At 57.5% G+C, this 27,121-nt stretch overlaps 1 protein-coding gene across 9 annotated transcripts in view; it reads left to right on the top strand.

The window, feature by feature from the left end:
- The window catches only part of MYO18A (myosin XVIIIA), a 95,714-nt gene that overhangs the window by 55,362 nt on the left and 13,231 nt on the right, over nt 1-27,121 (top strand). For all 9 annotated transcript variants that reach the window (XR_011468437.1, XM_070394375.1, XM_070394379.1 and 6 more), the window contains 24 exons: nt 246-438; nt 1,227-1,313; nt 3,413-3,554; nt 3,708-3,867; nt 4,874-5,060; nt 5,818-6,061; nt 8,620-8,729; nt 11,770-11,835; nt 15,052-15,180; nt 15,873-16,016; nt 16,374-16,463; nt 16,626-16,745; nt 16,935-17,046; nt 17,760-17,887; nt 18,201-18,355; nt 20,080-20,203; nt 20,292-20,492; nt 21,022-21,132; nt 21,656-21,760; nt 22,328-22,474; nt 22,883-22,996; nt 24,303-24,419; nt 24,604-24,687; nt 25,127-25,264. Coding sequence is in view for 8 of the 9 variants with exons in the window: in XM_070394375.1 (XP_070250476.1) it covers nt 246-438; nt 1,227-1,313; nt 3,413-3,554; nt 3,708-3,867; nt 4,874-5,060; nt 5,818-6,061; nt 8,620-8,729; nt 11,770-11,835; nt 15,052-15,180; nt 15,873-16,016; nt 16,374-16,463; nt 16,626-16,745; nt 16,935-17,046; nt 17,760-17,887; nt 18,201-18,355; nt 20,080-20,203; nt 20,292-20,492; nt 21,022-21,132; nt 21,656-21,760; nt 22,328-22,474; nt 22,883-22,996; nt 24,303-24,419; nt 24,604-24,687; nt 25,127-25,264 (3,208 nt within the window). In the remaining variant the exon portion in view is untranslated. The remainder of the gene's footprint in view (nt 1-245; nt 439-1,226; nt 1,314-3,412; nt 3,555-3,707; nt 3,868-4,873; nt 5,061-5,817; nt 6,062-8,619; nt 8,730-11,769; nt 11,836-15,051; nt 15,181-15,872; nt 16,017-16,373; nt 16,464-16,625; nt 16,746-16,934; nt 17,047-17,759; nt 17,888-18,200; nt 18,356-20,079; nt 20,204-20,291; nt 20,493-21,021; nt 21,133-21,655; nt 21,761-22,327; nt 22,475-22,882; nt 22,997-24,302; nt 24,420-24,603; nt 24,688-25,126; nt 25,265-27,121) is intronic.

Here is a 27,121-nt window from a genome sequence, read left to right on the forward strand (position 1 = left end):
TCAAAAAATTTCTATATGTGACACGGCACCAGAGTTAAGTTAGGGTTTTTCAAAATGCTGACACGCCAAGCTCAAAAGGTTCGCCATCACTGTTCTAGGCCAAGGGAGGCACATCCTCCCCACCGGGGTCTTGGGCACCCGCACGGGGTTGGATGGGAGCTTGCTTGGTCCAGGGCTGGGCTGCCGGTGGGGCCTGTTCAGTGGTCCTGCCCTCGCCAGCGCTGACCCAGCCTCTCCCTGTCAAGGGCTCTCAAGTCCAGCCAGCACTCCCTCTGCTCTATGATGATTGTGGATACTCCAGGCTTCCAGAACCCTGAGCAGGGAGGGGCGGCCCGAGGAGCCTCCTTTGAGGAGCTGTGCCACAACTACGCCCAGGACCGGCTGCAGGGGCTCTTCCACGAGCGCACCTTTGTGCAGGAGCTGGAAAGATACAAGGAGGTATCGCTCGACCTGGGCTCGGCCTGCCCCCTCCCCCCAAGCCTCACCCTCTGGCTTTGGCCCCTCAGGGCGGGCTTCTGTGGGTGAGGGGATGAACCACCTTCCCCACTGGCGGCTCCTTCCCAGCTTCTATGCTCTTGTCATTTCTGCCCACCGGTGCTCTCTGCACTGGGCCTCTTTTCCTGCCCAGGCTACATTCTTACTTTGTGGAGTTTGCTCCCCAAGAACTAAAGATGCATTCAGGGTCCCAGGAGCCCTTTCTTGCCCTTTGAGGCGCCACCTAAGCCCTGCGATCGCCACTGGGCGTCGGGCGTGGTCCTCCCTGTCTCCTGACCTGTTAAGACGGTGATTGATCCTTTGGGGGCCCCTTCACAAAAGGGGGTCATGGATGAGACGAGATCTAGAAATCTGCCCTCATGTGGAGGTGAGGGATCTTGATCCTGGGGAGGATATTTATTGGGGATCAGAGAAGATTCAGGAGGAAAATTACAGTTGTCTTCAAGTGTCTCAAGGATGAGTGTGAACCTGAAAGGCTCACTCCTCATAGTCTACTCAATGGATGTGAATAACAGAAATCGGTGACTCTAGCTCAGTGTGAAAGGAGGTTAGAAGAGTTTTGGTCGCCCGTGGCACGAGGTGCCTTGGGAGGTAATGAGCGTGGTCACTCGGGCTGCTAGAGGGGCGCTCCTGCGTGGGACAGGAGGTCAGACTTGCTGACCGCCTCGCCTGCTCATAGAGCTGCGCCCACCCATGGCCCGGTGCTCACTACGCTCTGCCTTCCTTCCCAGGAGAACATCGAGGTGGCGTTTGACGACTTGGAGCCGGCCACAGACGATTCTGTTTCTGCCGTGGACCAAGCCTCCCATCAGTCCCTGGTAGGAGTTCCAGCGAGGCCCTGGGCCGGTCTCCTCTCTCCTTTCCTATTCCTCTTCCTCAGCAGGACCCTCCCTATATGAACTGTTGCCAGCGGTGCCCCTGGGTGCTGAGGCGGGGGTGGGGGCGGGTGGGGGGAGAGGGGGAGAGGGACAGCAATCAGGCCCAGACACCAAGCACTTTAGAGCTATGGTCCCTGCCCCTCCCTTATCCCTCAGCCAGTTTGGCCAGGAAGGTGGCACTTTCTTCTGCCCTGGTGTAATGGGGAGCCTCAGCCCCTGGGTGTCTGAGCCAAACAGGAAGGTGTACCTCCTCTCTCACCAGCCGGGCTTAGGCCCTGTCCTGTGACTGGCTGAGCCTCAGGTCCTCCTAGGTGGCGAGGGCCTGGCTGGACCCAAAGGACATAGTCATTCCCTCCCATTGTCCCCAAGAAGAAGACTGATGTGCCTGGCAGAGTGGGGTGAAGAGGCAGCATTGCACCCAAACAGGGAAATAGCGCCCAGCTATAGACGCCCACTGAGGGCCATGTGGATTTGAGCTCCCCCCATCCTTGGGACGGGTGGGCTCTGTCACCCTTGGGACTAGTGTCTTGGACACCTTATTGCCTGGGGACTGGCTGGCCTGAAGTGCACTTGGCATTTGGTGATGATCTCCAATTAGGGAAGTCACCTGAGGCGTTTTACTGGAGAACCGACATTTTTGCTAGGCTTGCTGCTCTCCCTCCTCGGCTTCGAGTCCTGTCTCCCTCTCCTTCTTCCTTGTGGGAAGGCCCCCATTGGCTAGCAAGGGAGTGGAGGTTGGAGAGAGTGAATGTCCCTCCGGGACAAATGCCTGAAGTGCCCAAGGTTCACATCTCCCCAGGGAAGCGGCTTTCCCCCTGATACCTGGGCTCCTGAGGTGGCCTCCCTCCAGTACCTTGGCCATGAGGAAGTCAGTCCGTGTGGCTTAGGAGCAGCAGTGGGTCAGGCAGTGTATTTGGATGGGGGTTGGCCGTTCTTTTTCTTCTTTGCTCTTCCTATCTGATGGGCCTTGGCATCGGGCGGTTGCACCCCTGGGGATGAGGGCCCCTCAGTGCCCAGCCGGCCCCTCACCATCTGATGACTTCATTGCTCATTCCTGCTGGCAGCTCTGGCCACTCTGGGACCGTAGTTGCTCATCAGTCCTTGGTCACCTCCTGGTAATCACACTGACTCCCTTGGGCAGCTTCAGGGAGGAGAGGTAGGCAGCTGGGGTCCAGGAGGGAAATGGCATTTCTCTTCGTTCTCTTGTCCCCCAGTCCCTAAAGGCCAGGCCAGAATGGGTGTGGGGAAAGTTCAGTCCTTCTTGCTTGAGGAAGACTTGGAAACTCCATTAAAAAGATGCCCTCAGACCAGATGTGGCCACAGATATAGTTGGTTTGGCTTACATGGGGCATTAGAAATCAGAATTCATTATTTCCACCTTCTCTGGAAAAACTGGGTATTTACCAATACTAGGCCAACATTCTTGCAGGACAGCAGTTGGCTGCCGCTGAGGGGTGGCTGTTTCCTTTCGATGGGGACACCTGGTCTCCAGCCAGCCTCCATCTGCCCATTTGGGCTTTCACAGCCACTAAGTCACTTGTCTTATGCTCTTCACACTTGAGTTTATGACTCTGCAATGACCCCACCTGCAGTGCCCTGGGTGCGCCTCTCTCAGGTGAGCCCCACAGCTGTCACTTACTGACAGCTTCCTTTAGTCCGCGCGCTATGCTCATGGGTGATGCCCAGGGAGTGACTGCAGCATGAGGCTCTCGCAAACCCCATGTGACCTGCGAGAGGATGAGGATGGAGGAGAGCCTCTGGGTGTCAGAAGCCTTTGGTGACTTTGGCCACGAGTCCTGGGAGTCATATTTTGCCGTGGGCTTCTTCCTCTGATCTCTTTCTGGCCTCCTCTTTTTCCTCTCTGCCCACCTGCTCCACAAGGTGTCAGCAGTGAGGGGCGGGAGCTGCTGTGTGTGTGCGGTGTGCGTGTGTACGTGTGTACATGTGCAGCATATTGATCGTGCGTGGTTAGGGCCTGGGCGCTGGCTCCTTTCCCACAGCTCCATGTGGCACAGTGGGATTTCTTCGCTTCTCCACAGGTCCGCTCACTGGCCCGCACAGACGAGGCCAGGGGCCTGCTGTGGCTGTTGGAGGAGGAGGCCCTGGTGCCGGGGGCCACTGAGGATGCCCTCCTGGAGCGCCTTTTCTCCTACTATGGCCCCCAGGAAGGTGACAAAAAAGGTAGGTGGCACCCCTGGAGGGCCGCTCCTCTACTTCCTCTCCAGGGGACCCCCCTATATGGGTCCAGGTGGCACTGCCTAGGGGCTCACTGAGTCCCTGGGCTTTGTGGAGCCGGTGCCCTGATGGTCTGAACCTTGCATCTCCCACCCTCAGGCCAAAGCCCCCTCCTGCGCAGCAGCAAACCACGCCATTTTCTCCTGGGCCACAGCCATGGCACCAACTGGGTGGAGTACAATGTGGCTGGCTGGCTGAGCTACACCAAGCAGAACCCGGCTACCCAGAATGCCCCCCGGCTCCTGCAGGACTCCCAGAAGTAAGAATACCACTCACTCTGCCCCTGTCCCACCCCCAAAGGCTGTTTTGGGCCCCCTGGTCAGAGGCCTCCCTCTCCAGCAGGGTAGATACCCTCTGCTTCCTAAGAGGCAATAGCCAAGGCTAGCTGAGAGTTTGGGGCTGGCCTCCTGGAGTAGAGGTGGGGACAGACATGGTTGCAGGGACCTATAGGTATTTTTTGGGTTTTTTTGTGTGTGTATTTTAAAAAATATTTTTATGGTTTTAGAGAGGAAGGGAGAGGGAGAGAGAGATAGAAACATCAATGATGAGAGAATCATTGATCAGCTGCTCCTGCACGCTCCCTACTGTGGAGAGAGCCCACAACCCAGGCATGTGCCCTGACCGGGAATCGAAACGTGAGCTCCTGGTTCATGGGTCGATGTTCATTGAGCCGCACCAGTCGGGCTTATTTATTTATTTACTTATTTTGGGGAGGGGGGAGTTATAATTTTAGATTTGACTGACACCCCTGCATTCTTCACAAAAGACAGGCATAGCCTTAGAAACCTCTCAGGTGTATAATCCTTGTCATCCATTCATTTATTTAGCAGATAATTATTGGCACCTTCTCTGTGACTGAATAAGATACAAATCCCTGCCCTTATGGAGTTTACATTCTAGTGGGACTGGAGACAGTAGACGTAATAGATTATATCTTCTGTTAGAAGATGGGCTCCACTGTCTCCTGCTTCATGGGCACCCTTTCCCCGCTCTGCCCTGCCTAGCGACAGAGAACAGATCGCCCGCTCTGTCCAATCCCTGGCTGCGCCTCCCTCGGCTGCTGCCCACCCTGGTTTTGTCTTCTCACTATTCAGAGATTTCTCTACAGTGTCTCTGTAGGGCGAGGGGCACGCAGCCCTAGCCCGGGTAGGCCAGGCCCCTGGCCATGGGGATTGTCTGGCTTCCTAGGAGCTCAGAAAAGGAATGGCCTCTACTGCTCTGTGAATGTGACTTCTTCCCCTCCCCTGCCCTCCCTCCTCTGGCAGGAAAATCATCAGCAATCTGTTTCTGGGCCGGGCGGGCGGCGCCACGGTGCTCTCGGGCTCCATCGCGGGCCTGGAGGGAGGCTCGCAGCTGGCGCTGCGCCGGGCCACCAGCATGCGGAAGACCTTCACCACGGGCATGGCGGCGGTCAAGAAGAAGTCACTGTGCATCCAGATTAAGCTGCAGGTGGTGAGTCTGCCAGCCCCGGCCCCGGTGCCCTGCTCACCCCATCAGGTAGCCTGGGCATTCTGGGCACACTCAACTCACCCAGTGCCCACTCTGCATCCCACTTCGACTTGATCGATGCTGGTGGGGTCCCCTTTTTCAGTGCGGTTGCCTGAGTGGCAACTCAGACCTGTTTTTTTTGTTTGTTTTAATATATTTTATTGACTTTTTACAGAGAGGAAGGGGGAGGGATAGAGAGTTAGAAGCATCGATGAGAGAGAAACATCGATCAGCTGCCTCCTGCACACCCCCTACTGGGGATGTGCACGCAACCAAAGTACATGCCCTTGACCGGAATCGAACCTGGGTCCCTTGAGTCCACAGGCCGACGCTCTATCCACTGAGCCAAACCGGTTAGGGCTGTTGTTGTTGTTTTAAATATTTTTATTGATTTCAGAGAGGGAGGGAGTGCCAGAGAGAGAGATAGAAACATCAATATTGAGAGAGAATCATGGATCGGCTGCCTCCTGCACGCCCCGCACTGGAGATTGAGCTCACAACCCGGGCACATGCCCTTGACCGGAATTGAACCCCAGACCCTTCAGTCTGAAGGCCGGCGCTCTATCCACTGAGCCAAACCAGTGAGGGCGGTCACTCAGAGCTGTGAAGGCAGACTTATCAGACTTGGCATGTCCTCGGCAGTGGTGGGGCACCTGCCAGCCTGCAAGGAGTGGAGATGCTGGCACCAGTTCCCTGAGGGCCATCCCTTCCCCTTTGGCAGGACGCCCTCATCGACACCATCAAGAAGTCGAAGCTGCACTTCGTGCACTGCTTCCTGCCTGTGGCAGAGGGCTGGGCCGGGGAGCCCCGGGCCGCCTCCTCCCGCCGAGTCAGCAGCAGCAGCGAGCTGGACCTGCCTTCAGGGGACCACTGCGAGGCTGGGCTCCTGCAGCTGGACGTGCCCCTGCTCCGCGCCCAGCTTCGTGGCTCCCGCCTGCTCGATGCCATGCGCATGTACCGCCAAGGTAGGGCCTCCTTCGCTCTCAACCTCCCTTTTCTGGACCTGCCTCTGTCCCTCCCCATCTCTCAAAGGGGGACCATGGGCCAAAGAGGGTGCTGCTCCCCTCCGGTCTCCAACCAGCCCTTGGTCTCTTTTCCGCCCCGGTGCCTCCTCTGTGGGATCTCGTCTCATCTTCCAGCCCCGCGTGCTCCCTTCTCTTTCTTTCCACTCTGCTGACTTCTCTCTTCTGCCTCTCCCTTCCATATTCCTGTCTTCTTCACCCCCCTACCCCCCCTACCCCACATGCCTTGTACCCAGAGCTCCATCCTTTCCCCTTCACTGGTTTGGATGGTCACCTCTGCCCACAGCAGCAGATGCCCTCATGGAACCATCTGCCCGGTGGAGGTGCCAACCTCCAAGAGCAGGCCGGTGGCTGGGTTAGCCCCGCAGTGAGAAATGAGGTGCCAGTCATAGTTAACATCCGTAGAACATTGACGGGGCACCAGGCACTATACCAAAGTCATCACACACATTGACTCACTTAATGTGTGGAGGCAGAGCTGGACTCCCTCATGACAGGTAGGTACTGTGACCATCCCCAGACGAGGAGACTGACGCTCAGAGAGGTTAAGGAGCTTGCCCAACATCACACAGCTCGTGAGTGGCAGAGTGGGATTTGACCCAGGCAGACCAGCTTCCCAGTTCATGCCTCTCAAGTAGGGTTTCGCTTGTCTGAGAAGTTAGGAATGGCCAGGTTTGTGCCCGTTTCCCTCAGCGAGAGGAGCAGGCAGGGTCCCGCCCACCCACAGCCAGGTCCCTTTGAGGCCGCCCCGTGTGCACTGCCACTTTTCCTCAGCAGCCAAGCCAGGAAACGGGCTCCCTGCTCTGCTCCAAATAAATCATCGATCTGTCCCCACGTCTTGATATGGAGTTGGTGTTTATTATTTCAAAACCAGATTGTTACCGCTCTGAACAAAAATCAATGTGCTTTACTCAAACAAGCAGATCGATGAGGCCAGCAGCAGCAGGGCCCCCCTTCACTCAGCCCCCAGCCACCATCGATAGCGCTGATGATTAATTAAGATGCCTGGCGTTCGGACCTGCTATCCCGGCCCATCAATTTAATTGCAGTTCAGATACAATCAATAGCTCACTTTGTCTTGGCCCCTCCGCGGCCCCCGCCTCCTGTTTCAATTATCAGGCACATGCATCAGCCTCATCTCCCAGTTGGAGGCTTTCCCAGAGCCAGTGAGGCCAGCACGGTGGAGAGAGCCCCCGACCGGCTGTCGGAGTTTGGGCTCCGAGTGCAGCTCTGCCTCCAGCCACAGCCTTTGTGATCTTGAGCAACCAGTCGCTCCGCCTCTCAGGCCTCAGTTTCCGTGTCTGGAAGATGAGCTGTGTCTGGTTTAACACCTTTTTCCAGTTTGAAAGGCCATGATTCTGCAGAAGTTGGTTTCTTGGTCCTCCACTGTGGGCTCTGGCCTCCTCGGGTGAGACCGGGTAACCTCCCGCCGGCCACCATCCTTTCCTTGCTCCAAACCGGAAGCCATCTCACCCTTGCCCTGACCGCAGGCCCAGGCAGTAAGGGCATCTCTGTGAGAGGTCACACTCTTTAGGGAAAGAGCGTCTACAAGTCTTTTTGGGTCACATAGCCTAGGACAGTGGTCGGCAAACTGCGGCTTGCGAGCCACATGCGGCTCTTTGGCCCCTCGAGTGTGGCTCTTCCACAAAATACCATGTGCGGGCGCGCACGTACAGTGCGATTGAAACTTCGTGGCCCATGCGCAGAAGTCGGCATTTTGTGGAAGAGCCACACTCAAGGGGCCGAAGAGCCACATGTGGCTTGTGAGCCGCAGTTTGCCAACCACTGGCCTAGGACTCAAGGTCAAGATGGGGGTAGGAAGGGAGCCCTTTCCCACGTCCTGCTTCCGTAGACTGAGGAAAGGAGTCACCAAGTGAGTCAAGCTTTCTACATATTTTCTAATGAAATGACTACCATGCAAGATACGTGGTAGGGCCCCCACTTAAAGATCAGGAAACCGGGGCTCAGAGAGGCCTAGTGACCCATCTAAGGTCATGTGATACCAGGAGCCAGGGCCAGGTTCCACCCCCAAGCTCATGTGCTGTTTCTCTCAGCTACTGTCCAATGCCCTATTTTTATTTTTTTTCTTCTTATTAAGTCCTCATGACATTGTTCTCTCTGGGTGATGACAGTCATGGAATGGAGGACTGGAAAGCGCCTTAGAGGCCATCTGGCTTTTATAGCATCCCTTCCAGGTGGTCAGCCATCCCCCATGTGCACCCCTCACGGACAGGGAACCTGCTTCCTTCCAGAAGAACCTGTTCCCCTTTTAAACCTTGTAATGCCACTGTAGGGCAGCCCTAGATGTCCTCTCGGCTTCCTGTCCCTCGCCCCTGCCTCCTGCCTCTCCGCTCTCTCCTTTCCTGGGCCTGCCTCCACCGCAGGCCCCTCCTCCCGCTGCGGGTGACCCTCCCCGCCAGTGCCTGGGCGCGGTGGCTGTTGGAGAGTGTGGGAGCAGGGGAAATGCTGATGGGCCTGGCCCTGGGCTGCGCTCTCTCTAGGTTACCCTGACCACATGGTATTTTCCGAGTTCCGCCGCCGCTTTGATGTCCTGGCCCCACACCTGACCAAGAAACACGGGCGCAACTACATCGTCATGGATGAAAAGCGGGTAGGTCTGGGCCCCAAGGCACCCCCCGCCCCAGACCCCCTTTTCTCAGCCCAGAGCCCTCTGAGCAGCTACCCTTCCTTCCCTAGAGAGAATTGGTCTGGCTCTTGCTCAGGCTCCTGGTTCTGGCCATCCAGAATGAGGACAGGGGCAGGCGGCAGACAGCCTGTGTCAGTAGAGAGAAGGTAGCCTGGGGAATGGACTGCAGGAATCTGAGAAGAGCCACCCTCTTTGGAGGCCCGAGGTGGGGTGTCTGCTGACAATCCTTCAGGAACCCCCAGGTGCAGACGAGAGCTCATGTTTTGGTGTGCCACTGGTAGCCCCTGGGCCCCTCAGCCTTGACCTCCACTTGGGACTAGTTCCTGCAGAGGAAGCTGTGCCAGGGTGAGCCTCAGGCCTCCTGGGCCCCTTGTCAACCCCGGGTGGGTGATTCCTGGCTGCAGAAGGGGATGTCCCCCTGCCATTCTAGGCTGTCGCCTTGACCCCCTCCTGAGCAGAGCAATCCTCCTTCACTGTGCTCTGCCCTTAGGCACCCTGCCTGACTCTGAGGGCATCTGACCTCAGGATGGCTTCCCTGAAAGGGCGGGTACTCTACAGAATGGGCAGAAAGCCCCCCTCCCCTTGTCCCGAGTCACACACAGACCCACATTCGTGGAGACCCCAGAACCTTCTCTCATTCAGGACCTGCCAGGGTCCTCAGCAGTCTTGGTGTGAATGTCGATGACCTGCCCCACCACCCCTAACTCTTCACCTTCATTCCAGCCTCCCACTCATGGCCACGCCCAGCACCCTGCCCGCCCTGAAATGTTCCGCCTCTGAAATTCCAACCTGGCCTTCTCTGACTTCGGCCTCCCTCCTGTGCGTCTCACTCCTCTCTGTCCATTGAGACCTCTCATTTCTGGATCCCACCGCATTCTCTCTACTCTGTCCATCCCCTCTCTCTTTACTTCCTTTTCCGCTCAGCCTCCAGGCCGCAGTCTAACCCTCTGTTCACAGCCTTCATCACCATCCTCAGCTCTTCTGAGCCTCCCCTAGCACCTGCCCTGCTCCCCTAACCCCACCCTGAAGGACCAGCCTTTGGGCATCCACACGCCTCAGTTTTGCGCTCCCAAGTTGCTGTGGGAGAAAAAGACACAACCATATGGACTTGAGTTCCTACAGCCTCATGGTCTCCAGCCCCAACGGGGCCCTTGGGGTAGTCTGGCAAGTTTTCCGTGTGCCCCATCCTTACCCAGGCCCAATTCTAAGCTCCTTCCCTGACACTCCATCCTCCACCGTTCTCTAATACTCCCCAACCGTGCCATCCCAGGTCTTCTGGCCAGCGGCTGACCTGGCCTGTCAACGCTCATAGAATCGAGGCTCCAACTTCCTCCTCTGTCTTCTGTACACGGCTCTTCAGGGGCCTCCCTCCTCCTGTCGGTGGGAGAAGCACCCCTCCCTCATCCAATCCCGTCCTCCTGTGCTTTGGACCCCCTTCCGGTGGTCTCCCTGGAGACCTGCTCCCTTGGTGGTAGCTCTCCTCTCCTGTTCCTTCGGCCTCTCTCCTGCTGGCTCTTCTCTCGGTGGAGAAACATCCCACAGACATTGCTGTCAGAAAGGAGCCTTCTGTTAACTCTCTCTCCTGCCGACCGTTGCCTGTCTCCTGCCTGCCCTGTGCCTTCGACACTTCCTCTCCTCTCGTGTCCTCCCACCCCACCGCCATTCATTCCTCCACCCACAGCTGCCTGGTTCCCATCCCTGACACCTGGGCTTGGTCTCCTTGTCTCCTCCTGCACTTCGTGTTGCCAGGGCTAACGGGCATGTCTCTGTGCTTCTCCGCAACATGTGACTCTGTGGACAGCTCTGTTCTTCTTGAAAATCTCTGCTCAGCCTGTTTGCTGCCACTCCTGGCTTTCCCTCGTCTCTCTATTCTTTCCTTCTCAGAACTTCTGAGCTTGCCTGCTTCCACTTGCCCCTGAAATAAAGGTCTCTCTCTCCTTTGAGATTCTCCTTGGCCATATGTGTTTTCTATTCTGCACCCTCTTCCAGGGCAACCTGATTCACACCCATCACTTCAATTACCACATATATATTGATGACTCCCAAATCAATAGTTCTAGCCCAGGCCTCTCTCCTGAACTCCAGACGTGCATTTTTATCCAGCTTATTTCTGGACTTCTCTACTGGTGTGCCATAGCACCTCAAACTCAGCATTTCAAACCAAACTGATTATATCGCCTCCAAAACCCACTCTTTCTCTTGTATTCTCTCCCTTAGAAAACGACACCATTGTCTATTTCGTTACATAAGTCAGAAACTTCAGTGTGTCCCTAGATTCCTTCCTCTCTACCCTTCCTCATACCTGGCAAGGCTCTATCTCCTTAACATCTCCCACATCTACCCCCCTCCCTCCCCTTTAGGTCAGGCTCTATGTAACCTCTCCTGTAGATTATTACAGTAACTGCCTAAGGGAGTTTCCATTCATCTTCTGCCCTTCTACCAGTGATATCTCCTTAGAATGCAAATCCAATCACGTCCTTACCGGGAGAACCCTCCAGGACCTCTCAAATCACACAGATTCCAAGTATTTTGGCTATTGCTCACCTCCCTAATTGTACCCTAACTCCTCCCACTTCACTCCAAAGTATGCTAACTACTTTTCTCAGCGCATTCTGTTGTCTTCTGTTCCCGGGCCTTTGCTCATGCTAGTCTCTCTGCCTGAAATACCCTCTCACCTACTTTGCCTGGCTAATTCTTGTATCTAAAGACTCAGCACAATCCACACCTCCTCCAGGAAGCCCTCCAGGATCCCCCTTGGCTGACTTAGCTGCCTCCTCCTCTATGTACTTCACTAATTCACTTGTCTCACAACACCCAAAAGATAGCTTGTATCCTTACAGCCCCAGAATCTAGCAAATGCCTGACCCTGTGGGAGCCACCGAAAGTGCCTGGTGCACAAATAAGGGACTGAGTGGAGGACAGGGAAGGACTAAGTGACTGGGCGGAGCCTCTGTGGATGGGGAGTCCCTGGGTCGGCTCATGACAGAGACCTCTCTCTCTGCAGGCGGTGGAGGAGCTGCTGGAGTCCTTGGACCTGGAGAAGAGCAGCTGCTGCATGGGCCTGAGCCGGGTGAGTTGTCCCCACAGGAAGGCGACAGTCGGGCCTCACTCTCTGGTCACCCTTGTCCACATGGCTGGCCCTCCCTGCTCAGTCTTACTCCAGGAATCTCCTGGTGCCCCTTCTGAGTCTTGCCCCCCAGGTCCCCTTATCCACCACCCCAGCCACTCTGGGGCCGTCCTTCCTCTCAAGCTGCCCTCGTTAGGGCGAGGGGCCAGGAATTTAGATATCCCAGCTGCCGCAAACTTGATTTTCCTCCCTCTGAATAACTGGCTTGTTCACTGCCGTGAACACCTTGTGATGTCAGGAGGGAGTGGGTGGGAGGGTGGCCCTGAACTTGCCCTGGGTCCTGGTGTGGGGAGTGGGCAAGCCGGAGGGAGGAGGGCTAGAAGAATCGGGAAGGCCGTAGGCAGAGTTCTCCCGAGGGCAGAGCCCCCTCTGGCAGCTCGTTTGGGGCTGCCAGGGTCCCAGGAGGGCAGGCAGGACATGGTAATGCTGTGCTGCCACCACCTGCCCACGGGCCGAATTCCTCATCTGAATGGAACGTAGCACATAAAAGGCAGGCACGCCCGGCCCGGGTGCCAGTCTGCCGCTTCACCACACGAGAGGGTCAGCTGAGCATTCCTCCCGTGCGCCAGGAGCCCTGCACGCCACTCTTTCCCGCAACTGGGAGGCTTGACCAGCAGCGTCCACGTATGTGCTCAAGGGCTGTAGTGGGAGGGAGGGGAGTTGGGAGCCAGACAGAGGCTTCTGGACCTGTGCGTCTGTCAGCAGACAGGGAGGAACTCCCGTCCCAGGGCCTCAGGGGGAGAGTGAGGTGGAAGCGGAGGCTCGACAAAAAGCTTAAGTATGGTCTGTCCACCCTGTTCTCTCTGTTCTGCACTCGGAGCCACGTTCTTGGTTCCTCCTGCCCCCTCCCTCCCTGGGCATCCCTTTCCAGCCCCTCGCTGTATCTGTGTCTCTGCTGTCCTTGGCGGTCCCTTTGCCCCTGCGGTCCCTGCTGGTCTCCGTTCCTCAGTTTCTGGTTCTATTATTCTATTTCTTTCCTCGGCCTCTGTGTCTTCTGCATCCCGCCCTCTTTCCGTGTCATTTTTCTGGTTTTGATTTCGGCTGTCTGGCTCACCTCCTCCCTCTCCCCTTCCCCAACTGTCTCTCAGCTGGGGGCTGCCAGCTCAGCTTCTTCCCTGGGAAGCCTGCAGTCAACGATTTCACTTCAGCCTCTTGGTCCTTCCCTGGGTGGGCTCCTGCCCCTCGGGCAGGCTGAGCTGCTACTGGCTGGCATGGGGGTGGCACCTCCTCCAAGGCATGTTGTGGGCAGGACAGGGCCTGCCCAGGCCGGTCCTCCTCCCGGCTGCCATCCCAGTCCCTCTGCATGGTCCCCGTGCCTGGCTGAGGCAGTCGCGCCCCAGGGGGCAGAATTAGGGGCAACGGCAGATGTTCGCTCACATCTGGTTTGGGAGAGAAGTTGAGGACTTCTGTGGTTAACACTGGGTGGTAAGCAGGACTCCCTGTTTGTCATATCGTTTCAGAGGAGGAGGGAGGGGTCTCCGTCTGAGCCCACAGGACCTTGAGGGTTTAGGCAAGGAGTTGGGGGATCTGAGGACCCCTGGTTATTGTTTGTGAAATTTGTATGGATGGCTATGTTGGGGGAAGATGGCCCTGAGATTTCACCTAATACTCAAAGGGACTCCTTACCCCACAAATACACAGCTGTTCAAGACAGGTTTGAGGCTCCCTGCCCTAGCCTATAGACCAGCGGTTCTCAACCTGTGGGTCGCGACCCCTTTGGGGGTCAAATGACCCTTTCACAGGGGTCGCCTAAGACCATCGGAAAACACATATATAATTACATATTGTTTTTGTGATTAATCACGATGTTTTAATTATGTTCAATTTGTAACCATAAAATTGGGGGTCACCACAACATGAGGAACTGTATTAAAGGGTCGCGGCGTTAGGAAGGTTGAGAACCACTAGCTAGACCATCCGTTTTCTTCTCAGGTGTTTCTGGGCCATTATCTGTCCCCCACCTGGCCCCTCACTGCTGCTGTCCTAGTCAGACAACTGTGTATGCCGGCCGCTGGCACAGGGGGCTGGGATATTCCCTCGCCCCTGGCAGGGTCGCAGGCTCACACGCTGTGGGAAATCAAGGCTCAGGTTGGACCCGGGACCCATGGGAGAGGCCAGGCGCTCGGCCCCACATGTGGGTTTGGGGAAAGTGTTATGGAAGATGGAGCTGCCTTTCTCCCAGGCCAGCCTCAGGGGACTAGGTTTCCTCGGCGTCGCCAGAGGCAAAGCTTTCTCAGCAGAAAGCGGAGGCCCTCTCCCCACTGGTCCCCTGAGAGAGGCCTGGAGCTTGTACCTAGTGGTTTTGAGTCTTTCCCGTGGAGTTCACGTCTTCTCTTTGCCCCACAGAAGGGAATTGTGTGTGTCCTGAGCGTGGTGGAGGTGGGCATATACCTGTCCCTCTGCCCTCTCTAAGGAGACTAGAGCCTTTTCTCACCTGACCATCTCCCCCTTTTCTTCCTCTCTTAGTAGGGAAACATTTACCCAGCTCCAGCTCAGGGCACCAGAGAGTGAAAGGAAAGGCTGGGTGTGGGGGCACCCAGCTGGTTCTTTTCACATCTGCCCTCCAGCCCCCAAACCTGTATGACAGGTCCCTTGACTGGGCCAACCTCCGCCCACCACACTGGCTTCTTCAGATGAAACCTGGGTGTGTGGGTGGGGGTGGGGTGCTGGCACATGAAAGAAACTGAGCTGGGAGGGTACAGAGAAGGGGCTCCCTACCCTTCCCCACCCCCTTTCTCTGCACACTGCTTTCTGGGCCTTTTTCTTCTCCTTACGCACGGACACCACCATCCACTTCACCTGGCCTCAGGCAGCTGGATGCCAAAGGCAGCGGGAGCATGTGGCCGAGGGTGTCCTCTCCCCATTTTCCTTATCCCGATACCTTCCTTTGATTCCATCTCCTTTCATCTCTCTTTGAAGTTGGATTTCCCACCTACTCCTCCCCTTCTAAAACCACCCAGCCCCCAGCCTGGCCCTCCTCTTTCCTCTTCTTGGGGCCTCTTCTTGCTCCTTCCCTCCTGTCTTGGACACTTGGATTCTCAGGCTCTTCCCAGGCCGAGGGTCACGCCGGTAGGCCTGCTGGTTTCCTGCGTCTGCTTCCAGTTTCCTCGCCGGGTTGCCCCGCCCAGGCTCCTGCCTTCACGGCCCGCTTCTCCGCAGGTGTTCTTCCGGGCAGGCACATTGGCACGGCTAGAGGAGCAGCGGGACGAACAGACCAGCAGGAACCTGACCCTGTTCCAGGCGGCCTGCAGGGGCTACCTGGCCCGGCAGCACTTCAAGAAGAAAAAGGTGCCACTCCCCAGCCTCGCAGGCAGAGCTGAGTTCCCGGGGTCGGGTGGGGTGGGGTGGGGGACTCGAGAGGGGAACATGGAGGGGCAGGAGGCTGGTCTCGGGCTGTGAGCTGTTGCCATCTGGGGGAGAAGATGTAGGGGCCTCCGGGGGCCACCATGCCCTGGGCCAGGCTGGGGAATGGGCAGTCCCTCGGTGCCAGTGAGAGTGCTGGTGGGCTCAGTGATGAGATCATGTGGCCTGGTCCAAGAGTTAGGGTGGGGTGGGGGCACAGGGCCCAGACAGAGGTGGGCTGAGGATCAGAGGCTGCTCCATGAAGATTAAGGAGCTGTGTCAGCGACTCCTTTTCTTATTAGCAAGTCCATAAAACAGCCAGCACCGCCGCCTCTGTGTTTCAGCAAGATTAGGTTTTATAGCGTTTGCAGGCCAGGGTGCTGGAAATAATCAGGCCGCAAATAAAGCAGATGGAATTATATTCCTAATGATGGCGGAGTGGCCGGTGCCCAAGGCCGTGCTCCCAGGGCCAGTCTCTGTCGCCCACTCTCTGAGGGAGGCAGGGAGGCTGGGGGCAAAGGGCAGCAGAGGGAGTTTGGACTCCAAGATAGGTGGCCAGAGGAGCAGCCCAGCGGGGAGGATCCAGGCTGGGCCTGGTACTGAGAGCCCCACTGTGCACCACCCCCACCCCAACTTAGATCCAGGACCTGGCCATTCGCTGTGTGCAGAAGAACATCAAGAAGAACAAAGGGGTGAAGGACTGGCCCTGGTGGAAGCTCTTTACCACCGTGCGGCCCCTCATTGAGGTGCAGCTGTCCGAGGAGCAGATCCGGAACAAAGACGTGCGTAACAGCCCCGGGAGGCCCAGGTGACCGGGAGGAAAAAAGAGCAGTTCGTCCACGTGGGCAAGAGCCTTACCAGCTTTTCTTGGGCTCCCAAGTGCTTCTTTGTTTAGTCCAGAGAGCTGGTGTCCTTAAAGTAGGCCCATCAAACAGAAGGCCTCCCTCTGGGGTGCTGGCTGAGCCCCTGGGGAGCCTCATAGGATAAAATCGTGGGCCCCCCTGGAAGGCAGTGGCTTCCTGTTTCCTCGTGTCCTGGCCCCAAGCTTTCCCAGCTTTGTTCACCCCAAGGCTGCAGGTCCCGGGCCCTCACCTCTCGCAGTGCCTCTGGCTCACTTTGCCCTCCTTGCTGCCCCCTAGGAGGAGATCCAGCAGCTGCGGAGCAAGCTTGAGAAAGTGGAGAAGGAGCGGAATGAGCTGCGGCTCAACAGTGACCGGCTGGAGACCCGGGTGAGTGACTCCCAGCACCAGGCAAACTGGCTCACCCCCACAGGGCGGCTGGGCCTAGGAGGCCTCCCTCCCCCACCTCCCCAGCGTTCCGGCTGAAGGAGGCAGGCAGTTCAACTGGTAACTGGTGGCATCTCCCTCTGCCCCCCGCTTCTCCCCCCCCAGATCTCAGAGCTGACATCGGAGCTGACAGATGAACGTAACACGGGAGAGTCCGCCTCCCAGCTGCTGGACGCAGAGACCGCGGAGAGGCTCCGAGCTGAGAAAGAGATGAAGGAGCTGCAGGTGAGGGCAGGGCCGGGGTGGAGACAGCCATGCTAGCGGCTGCCACACTCTAGTGCCCATCGGCTCCCCCCAAGGACAGGTGGCATCTTTGCCCTGGGTAAGCATGTGACCATGGTCTGTGTGGTTCAGGGACGTGGGGGTACTGAGTTGGGGATGGGATGGCACACCTCCTCACCCCCTCTCCTGCAGACCCAGTATGACGCACTGAAGAAGCAAATGGAGGTGATGGAAATGGAGGTGATGGAGGCCCGCCTCATCCGGGCAGCCGAGATCAACGGGGAAGTGGACGATGATGATGCAGGTGGGTCTGAGGCCGGAGCAACTCGGTCGTGGCCTGAGCGGCAGCTCTGATGCCCACCCCTGGGTAACCACACCCCTTGTCCAGGCGGGTCCCTTCGTAGAGCTCTGTGATAAGGCTATAGTGCAGTGGTTCTCAACCTTCCTAATGCCGCGACCCTTTAATACACTTCCTCATGTTGCGGTGACCCCCAACCATAAAATTATTTTCGTTGCTACTTCATAACTGTAATGTTGCTACTGTTATGAATTGTCATGTAAATATCTGATATGCAGGATGTATTTTCATTGTTACAGATTGGACATAATTAAAGCATTGTGATTAATCACAAAAACAATATGTGATTATAGATGTGTTTTCCGATGGTCTTAGGCGACCCCTGTGAAAGGGTCGTTCGACCCCCAAAGGGGTCGCGACCCACAGGTTGCGAACCGCTGCTATAGTGCCATACATGGACAGTGAAGGTGCCAATAAATGCAGGGGACTATCATGGAGGGCCGCAATGACCGTGGTAATGACCGTGTTCGAGGGCCAAGGTCTGGCAGTCCCCGCCATTGGCTCCTCCCACCTGGGGACGAAGCCATCATTCCAGAGACATTGCTGAGTCCCTCTGGCCGACTCCACCTGCTGCCCTCCCTGCCCCATCCTTCTTCCCCTCTGCCCTTTCTTGGGGACTCTCAGGAGCTCAGGCCTCCCTGTCTGCCCCAACCCCACAGGTGGCGAGTGGCGCCTGAAGTATGAGCGAGCCGTGCGGGAGGTGGACTTCACCAAGAAGCGGCTCCAGCAGGAGTTTGAGGACAAGCTGGAGGTGGAGCAGCAGAACAAGAGGCAGCTGGAGAGGCGGGTGAGTCCGCCCGAAGCCATGGAGGCCTGGGCCTGGGAGGGCAGGGCGGGGCTCGGTCCCACATGTTGGCCCAGTGAAGGGCCAGAGGCAGGCCGACCCTGGGAGCAATAGGAGAGGATTGGCGTGTCCGCCTCTCAGCGCAGGGGACCACCAAGGGCAAACTGTTGTTCGAGTGTCTTCATTTCCTGAACGTCCCTGACTTCATCCCTCATCTCTGGTTTCCCCTTCACTTGTCCATCTCCTTCTCCTCACCTTCTCCAACACTGCCGGGCCTCTCAATGGCTGATGACCCTGCACCCATCTGGGCCGCTAGCTCGGGGACCTGCAGGCAGATAGTGATGAGAGCCAGCGGGCCCTGCAGCAGCTCAAGAAGAAGTGCCAACGGCTGACGGCTGAGCTGCAGGACACCAAACTGCACCTGGAGGGCCAGCAGGTCCGCAACCACGAGCTCGAGAAGAAGCAGAGGAGGTGGGTGGGTCCCCTGCCCTGGGCTCAGAGCACCTTCTAGAGCAGCTCCAGACAGGACTCCTTGCCTCTCCCTCCACGGAGGAAAGACGAAAGGGCCTGAATTTGGCCAGGGGCCTCTCCTGCATGGTCACTCGTCTAGAATGTGAATGGGTCTTACTCCTGACCTCTGAGAAGTACTCAGACCACATCCCACCGAAGGCCTGCTCAGGCCTCTGCTCTCGGAGATGATCCCCCAGAGTCCTTGTCACCCTGCCTGGGCCCCATAAGGACGGGCACCGGCCAGGCCCCCTGCAGGGGTCTTTCCACTAGGGCCCTGCCCTCGTGCCCACCCCGCTCCCCAGCTCTCCCTTGCCTCAGCTACACAATCACACTCTCCTGACGAATGTCATTAAACTACCGTGCCACTTCCATCTCATTATGGTAATGACACAAGGGAGGGGGGCAGCCCTCACAGGAGAAAATCCAATCTAAATTAATTTCCCGGGCTGGGGATGGGAACGGGACGCCTTTATTAGCAACGCCGAGGAACCACACACCCTGGGAACGGCAGGGCGCCCCAGGGAGTGGGAGCAGCACCCCGCTCTCCTTTGCAGGGAGAGCTTCTCAGCAGAGGCACTAGGGAAGGGGCAGCCCCACACCCACACCCCGGAGGTGAGAACCGCAGAGCCCCGACCTTCCAGTGACCCCAGGCTTCCCTCGGCCTCCTGGCTGGGCTGCTGCTTTGTGGAGAGTGAGAGGGAACAAGGTCCTAAATTTCTTCCTCGCAGCACCCGACTCTGTGCTTCCCTAGTTCTTATCTTTGCACCCACCCTCCCTTTTCCCTAGCGGCGGGCACCCTTAGCGGGAGCCCCCTTCTGAGCACCCCGGTGGCAGTGCCAGTGAGGCCTTGCTGCACTCCCCACTGGGCAACTTATTAGGTTTCAGCTGCCTGGAGTTTTCTTACTTTTTTTTTTTTTGGATACAGTGTTGGGGTAGGAGGAGCTGTTCAGTTTTCGACAGGAGCCTGATTAGCTATTCAGGGAAGGTGTTAAGAGGAATTTCAGTCATTCGCTCCTTAAAGTCACTGGGCAGGAAATGGAAGGCTGGGAAGTGGAGGTGTGAAGAAAGAGGCCCCCAACCCTGGATGGATGCACACTTGCCCATGGAAGCCTGGGGCCAGCCGGGCACAGTGGGGCTGCTGGCTTCCAGCCCAGGGTGGGGTGTCCTGGTGGCGGCATGCGCACCGCTGGGGCAGGTGGGCCTGGCCAAAGGCTAGTGCGGAGAAGTGGGGGCAGGAGCCAGACGGAACTGCGGAAAGTGAGTTAGACGAGGCGGCGGGATGTCCATTTCTACCCATCTTGATACCCTCGCCGCCCTCACCCGGGGGCCTCATTCTTGGATCTGTTGAAACGGAAAAGGTGGAGACTTATGCCAGAGGAGAGGATGTTCTCTGTCCGGGAACAGTCTGTGGGTCCTCGTAGGCCCCCCTGGTGAAAGGGCTCCTGGGACCAGCTTGATGAAATGCCTCCCCGCCCCACCAATCCAGGACCAGGCTCCTGAGCAGGGCCTAGATGGCTTGACCCCTGAAGTGTCACCTCGCCCCGGCCGCAGTTCAGGCTGCATGAGCACCCCCTCCGCTTGTATCCCATCTGTACCTGCGGCGGCGTTTCCCAGAAGCCTCTGGGTGCTGGAGACCCAGACTCTTCCCTCGTCTGATGGGGCCGCGACGGCCATGCTCCCTACAGGTTTGACAGCGAGCTCTCGCAGGCGCACGAGGAGGCCCAGCGGGAGAAGCTGCAGCGGGAGAAGCTGCAGCGGGAGAAGGACATGCTCCTCGCCGAGGCGTTCACCCTGAAACAGCAGCTGGAGGTGCGTTGGGCTGCCCACCATCCACACCCTGTCCCCTTCACAGGCCCAGGTCGGCCCAGGACCGGCCTCAGCTTCTCTTTTGCTCCAGGAGAAAGACATGGACATTGCAGGGTTCACCCAGAAGGTCGTCTCCCTGGAGGCTGAGCTCCAGGACATTTCCTCCCAAGAGTCCAAGGATGAAGCCTCTCTGGCCAAGGTCAAGAAACAGCTCCGGGACCTGGAGGCCAAGGTCAAGGACCAGGAAGAGGAACTGGATGAGCAGGCGGGGAGCATCCAGATGCTGGAACAGGTGCTGGAAGGCTTGGCTAAGGGAGCCACCGCAGTCCCCACAGCTAACCTGAGGCATGGGCAGAGGAGGGCAAGATCTCCAATTCAGTCACTCATTCCCTGAGTCACCAAATGCTGAGTGAGCACCTGACCTGTGCCGACCACAGTGTGCGGATAACTAAGCTTCCGTCGTGCTTTCCACACGAACAAGCCTTGGTTGAGCTCTAGCGGGAAGGGGCTCAGGATGCACAGCAGCTCACCCGGCTGCCACTGAGCCACCGTGTCAGCTAGGGCCTGGAGGCCAAGAGGAAAAGCTTCAGGGTTGTCCCGCCCCAGCAGCCTTCTCTGGGCCTGGGCTAGTCACCTAGAAAGGGAGGAAAGCCACAGGAGCAAGGTGGGAGCAAAGCGAACGGCCGGCAGAGGCCCTCCCTGCTCCTGAGTCTGAGAGAGCTGCCCATCAGAGTGCAGTGGGCAGAGGTCAGAGTGCCATGGGCCAGAGGTCAGCGAGCTGCTGGGAAAGGAACCCAGCCTCTACTCCCACCCACCTCCAGGCCAAGCTGCGACTCGAGATGGAGATGGAGCGGATGAGACAGACCCATTCCAAGGAGATGGAAAGTCGGGATGAGGAGGTGGAGGAGGCCCGGCAGTCGTGTCAGAAGAAGGTAAAGCCGTGGGGACTTACCTGTCCAGTCAGTAGAAACACCGGTTCCCCCAGCACTGCTTCAAAGTAAGGGACTTTCTGTTTCCCGGCCTTAGCCACGCTTTCCTTCATTGCCCTTCTGGGCCAGGAATCTCCGCTCCTGACATGAGCTGGGATGTGTGCTCTCAGGGTCTGTAGAGAAACTCAGGCCCTTGAGGGACTAGTGCTCTCTGCTGTCTCTCCTGATCAGCAGCCCACCCTGAGCCACCCTGTGCCGTCAGCTCACCTGGCTCCGTGGGGCCTGCCCACCCTGGAATGAGGGCTCCCGCTCTAGCTTGGGGCCACCATCATGTCCTGCCATCCCTCCTCTCCCTCCTAGGCTGCCGTGAAACCTCAGGGACCTCAAGGGCAGGGGTCATTCATGCTCAGCCCCGCCCACTGTTTTCCCAGGGGGTGGGGGTGGGGGTGGGGGATTTAGGAGGAAAGGGGACTGCCTGCCCCCAGACACTGGGCACTGATAGGGCTCTGTCCCCACGGTTCTCCAGTTAAAACAAATGGAAGTGCAGCTTGAGGAGGAATATGAGGACAAGCAGAAGGTGCTGCGAGAGAAGCGGGAACTGGAGAGCAAGCTCACCACGCTCAGCGACCAGGTGAGTGGAGACCGCTGGCTGGGGCCTGGCCAGCTGCCTGCCCCATCCAGACTTAGGGATGGCACTCTGGGCAGGGGTCAGAGTGCAGTGGGCAGAGGTGAGAGATCTGGGAACATGGAGGGTGGCGCGGGGATCTGTGGAGCCCACCGCCATCATGTGTAGAACGGGGGTGATAATCATACATCGCACACCCAGGCTTTCCTCACTGGCCGGCGTGATCCTGGCACTTCCACTGTCGTTGCTCATTAGGGGGCCTCAGAATGAGAGCCAGAGTGAGGCGTGAGCTTGGGGAAGACAGGAGGGGGCCCTGTGGTAGAGCCCAGAGCCTCCACTTCTGGTGTCCACCCATCCGTGGTCGGCGAACTGCGGCTCTTGAGCCACATGCGGCTCTTTGGCCCCTTGAGTGTGGCTCTTCCTAAGCCTTAGGAGTACCCTAATTAAGTTAATAACAATGTACCTACCTATATAGTTTAAGTTTAAAAAATTTGGCTCTCAAAAGAAATTTCAATTGTCGTACTGTTGATATTTGACTCTGTTGACTAATGAGTTTGCCGACCACCGACCCAGGTGAACCAGCGGGACTTTGAGTCAGAGAAGCGGCTCCGGAAAGACCTGAAGCGCACCAAGGCCCTGTTGGCTGACGCCCAGATCATGCTGGACCACCTGAAGAACAACGCACCCAGCAAGCGGGAGATCGCCCAGCTGAAGAACCAGGTATCTGCAGAGAGGACGTGGCCCGCTCTCAGGGCACCTGGGCTTACTTTCCCAGTGTTCCTTCTCTCCCTCTCGTCCCTCTCAGTGGGTCTTGAGTCCTTGGGAAGGAAGGTGACAGGGAAGCGGGAGAAGCCACTTGGAATAGCCATACTCCCCAGGGTCTCTGCATGATGCCCAGCGTGACTGCCAAGCCCCGGGCTGCTGGGGGTGGGCCCGCTACCCACCCCTATCACAGGAGGAGGTGCCTGTGCACGCACCACAGCACCCTGAGGTCCCAGGGTCTGAGTACACGGAGGAGGAAAGGAGAGCGCCTGGGCCCCCTCTCTCCTGTGAGCACCCTGCACAGCCCGCCTGTCCCCAGGGAATGGCTGACGTCTCTCCCTGGGGCGGGGGTGGCTCTGTGTCCAGCTGGAGGAGTCCGAGTTCACCTGTGCCGCCGCCGTGAAAGCACGCAAAGCCATGGAGGTGGAGATCGAAGACCTCCACCTGCAGATTGATGACATCGCCAAAGCCAAGACAGCGGTGAGGAACCGGGGTGCGCAGGCCGGGCTGAGGGAGAATAGAGCTGTGACAGCGGCTGCCTTCACTCCAAACAGGGACCCTTCCCCAGCCAGGTCCCTTCACGCCAGGACGTTCTGCCGGGAGAGCAGGCCTTCCTCCCCCGTCTCCCCCACTAACAGCCGAGGACCGACAGGGGGCGAGGTGAAAGGGAGCCAGCCAGGGCCCCTGGCCCTGCGTAGCCACCTGCCTGTGAGAGCTTGGCTGCAGGCCCCAACACCATTAATAAAAGCCGCTAATGTGGCTGAGGGATGTAAGCAGGTGCCTAGAGATTAGCAGAAGCACCGATAAGGGGATGGGATGGCTCGTTTCCCTCCCCTTCCCCTGGCCAGCCCACTGACAAGCCCAAGCGGCAGCTAATTAGCACTCTTATTTAATGCCTCCCTTTTAATTCCCCACCTCTCCCACGGCCCATGCAAAGCTGGGCGAGAATTCATTACTGGGCTGTGGCCACCGGTGCTCTGGTACTACCTCCGGCAGGGAACGGGGCCGGGGAGGAGGCTGGGCTGGGCTCCACGACCCCATAGCTAGCCACCCGGCTACCGATGCCCATCTTCCAGGCTTGATTTATCCCCGTGACATTTGTGCTTTTCAGCAGTTTTCAGGTGAGTAATTCAAATTCCTTAATTGTGTTAAAAAAGGCTGTTATAAAATTACCATTTTATTTAAATCCGAGTTAATAAATTTCTTGGCAGAGGCTTCCCCAACTCCCCACAGCCCGGTAACAAGATGGATGGGGCAGAGAAGGAGCCAACGCAGTCATTTTGGTTTGGAATTACAGGCTAATAGATTCATTCATTTCCTGAAGCTGCTGTTGGCTGTCTCTTCCCCTCCCCCCACGAGGGGCCTGGCTCTGGGGGCGGGAAGGCCAGGGAGCAGGCCGTCCCTGGGGAAACAAGAGCTTCGAGGATTTGAGGGGTCCTTCCTGGGACCTGAAGGGGGCCGAGGGCACCAAGGTTAGGGCCTAGGCTGCTAGTGCCTGGGTGCTGGGTCGCTTGTTCTGGGCAGATCTTTTCTGCCTTTTTAATTAGCCTCCAAAGAGCTGCCAGGAAGCAGCTGTCATTTAGCTGAGGGTAGGCCTGAGCTGCAAAGACAGCCCTTTCCCTCATCTCCCCGGCCCGGAGCCGGACAGGCAGCTCCCTGATGGCCCTGGTCCTGGAACCCCCTCTAGCAGGGGGACCTGGCCTCAGTCACCACCACGCCCCTCCCACTGAAGATTCCGACTCCCGCTCAGACCAAGGCCCTCTGATCCGCCTTTGTTTCTGTCCAGCTGGAGGAGCAGCTGAGCCGCCTTCAGCGCGAGAAGAACGAGATCCAGAACCGGCTGGAGGAGGATCAGGAAGACATGAATGAGCTGATGAAGAAGCACAAGGCAGCTGTGGCTCAGGTACCCGGCCCAGGAGTGCCCGCCGCACCCTGTGCCGCAGGCTCTGCCCTCCTCACAGGTCCCCAGCGCAGCAGCATCTTGGGAGCGGTGGCAGTGCCTGCGGTCCCTGGCACTCAGAGTAGGGTGGAGTGGGCTACATCCGAGGGTTATGGAGGATCCTGTTCAGCACTCACTCCTTTCCCAGGCCTCCCGGGACCTGGCTCAGATGAATGACCTCCAGGCTCAGCTAGAAGAAGCCAACAAGGAGAAGCAAGAGCTGCAGGAGAAGGTGGGCACCGGGGTCTGCCTTGGGAGAGAGAGAGGGTGCCCAGATCCCCAAACGTGGGGATGAAGCCCCACGCTCCCGGGATAGCAAGCACTTCTCTCTGCCATCGGCAATCCACGGAGCAGCGTCAAGTGCAGAGAGCTAGGCTTGGAGCCATGTCGCCATAGCAGACACTTTGGCTTCAGCTGCCTCGTTTCACATTTCTATTCCCTCCCTGGTCCTCAGCTTTCTCCTTTCTCTCCAAAGGGCTAAATCTGTGCCAGCGCTGGGCCAGGTGGGGGACGCCTCTGGCTCAGGGCCCCATTCTTCCACCTCCCCTGTGCATCCCTCCCTCCCTCCCTCCCTCAGCCTTCTGGTCACCATGGTGATCTTTCCAGCCCCAGACTCTGCCCCCTCCCTTGTGGGCTCAGTTCTTTCTTCTCCTCCTGCTCCCTACCCCCAGCTACAAGCCCTCCAGAGCCAAGTGGAGTTCCTAGAGCAGTCCATGGTGGACAAGTCCTTGGTGAGCAGACAGGAAGCTAAGATCCGAGAGCTGGAGACACGCCTGGAGTTCGAAAGGACCCAAGTGAAGCGGCTGGAGGTGGGTGCACACTTCTCCTGGTCCGCAGTGACCAGGCAGCGCGGCCCTTGTAGCTGGAGCCACACGTACTGAGCAGGGCTGGGCAGAGGCCGCTGCCAAGCTGCCAGGCCAGCTGACAGGGCGGTGCCTTCTCCCCTGCCCGCCTGGCCTGTTCTCTGGGCACCACGGAGCCTGCCTGCTTTACATTCTGTTTTCGTGCTTACTTTCTGCCAAGGGACCAGAGCAGCTTAGCTTTTCGTCTTCATATTTTCCTCCACCATGAGCTCCCCCCGCAGGTCCGCCTCACTCGCTCTCTGGCAGGGTCATAAATATGCAGTGAATGGCGCCACTTCTATGAGGCTGAAGCCTGTTCTCTCATCTCACTGCTCTCTCTTTCTCTCCCTTCCCTTTTTTTACTCCCTTTTCCCCTCACTTCTTCCCACCCTTCTCGTCTCTGCTTTTTCTCCTCTCATCTTTTCCCCCCATTCTTTCTTCTCTTTGTATTTCTCTTCTCCCTAATCTTATTCCCCTTTCTTACCCCCTTCCTGTTTTTTCCCTTTTCCCCCTCCCATTCCTCTTCTCTCTCTATTTTTCATTTTCTTCCCTTCAACCCTTCTCCTTTTTCTATTCATCTCTTTTCTTTTTTCTCTCTCTCCTTCCTCTCAACTGTAATCTCCATCAATCCTTTCTGTTCAATGTCGCGGAGCCAGCATGCTCCAGCTCCCTCCCTTTCTGGCTGAGCAGGTAAGAAGAAAGAGGCAGGCAGCATTCTGTCTCCGGGTTTCCACCCCTCTCGCCCTGTTTTTATGTTCTCGTCCTTCTCGAGCTTGTAGACACATGTCTAAGCACCCACATTTCTCCATGAGAACTGTGTTCACGGATGTGGGTGCTGAGGAGCACCCCTGCCACCTCCCATCAACCCCTCATCGGTGGAGCAGGCACTAGGGTGGGGATGGAAGCAGTGGCTGTGGGCTGGCAGTGGGCATGGAGGGTGCCCTTGACCTAGGAAGAGAATATGGCTGGACCTCCCGAGATGGGGTCACAGTCCGCAGGAGAGCTAGAGAGAGTTAGAAGAGACTTAATCATAGTTCATGTTCTGCCTTTACCTACAGGAAGGGTTAGGTAGGCTGCCTAAGGTCACAAAGCTGTCAAGGGCAGACGAGGCCCTGGTCTGGTGGCTATGGGACAGACCTGCTATATTTGTCTCCTTTTCTCGTGGGCCCCAGTCCCTTTCCTCAGCTCTCTCTTTCATTTTCCCTTCTGCTCAGAAAGGCAGTATTGCGGTTTAGACGCATGGAATAGTAAACACAAATGGCCCTTAGAGGTCACATAGCCTCACGCTATTATTTTACAGACACAGAGACTGAGAGGGGGGGCGGAGAGGCAGAGGCCCCGCGGCAGGCAGGGTAGAACCAGGGTCCTTCCCCCACCCTCTGCCCAGTCTCCAGGCCATCTCCTGCTCAGCATCCTGTGGCCCAGCAGGAATAAATGTGTTCATGTTCCTGGGGGAAGAGATGCATCAGGCTTAGAGGGATGGCTTTGTGCTAGGAATCTGACGACTGCTAAGTCTCCTCCCAATCTGGGAATTCTCAGTAAAGCCATTTACCTCTGAGCTCAGGATGTAGCTTTTGGTGCTTCTGGGTTCGGGGTCTCAGAGGGAAACCTGCTGCTCATGGAGCCCCCACACGTGGTGTCAGTATAGACAGGCACAGCTGGAGGCACCCCTCAGTAGTGAGGGTGATGCTGCTAGCACCTGTCATCTTCCATGCCCTCACCTACTTTACCTTCCTCGGTCCTTAGAAGACCCACAGGGACTAGGTGTTATTCTCCCATTTTACAGAAAGGCAAAGGAGGCTGCCTCACAGGGCTTTAGTTGCT

Source organism: Myotis yumanensis, unplaced genomic scaffold, assembly GCF_028538775.1.
Source record: "Myotis yumanensis isolate MYYU_CA2020_CCGP unplaced genomic scaffold, mMyoYum1.0.hap1 SCAF_16, whole genome shotgun sequence".
Taxonomy (NCBI): Eukaryota; Metazoa; Chordata; class Mammalia; order Chiroptera; family Vespertilionidae; genus Myotis; species Myotis yumanensis.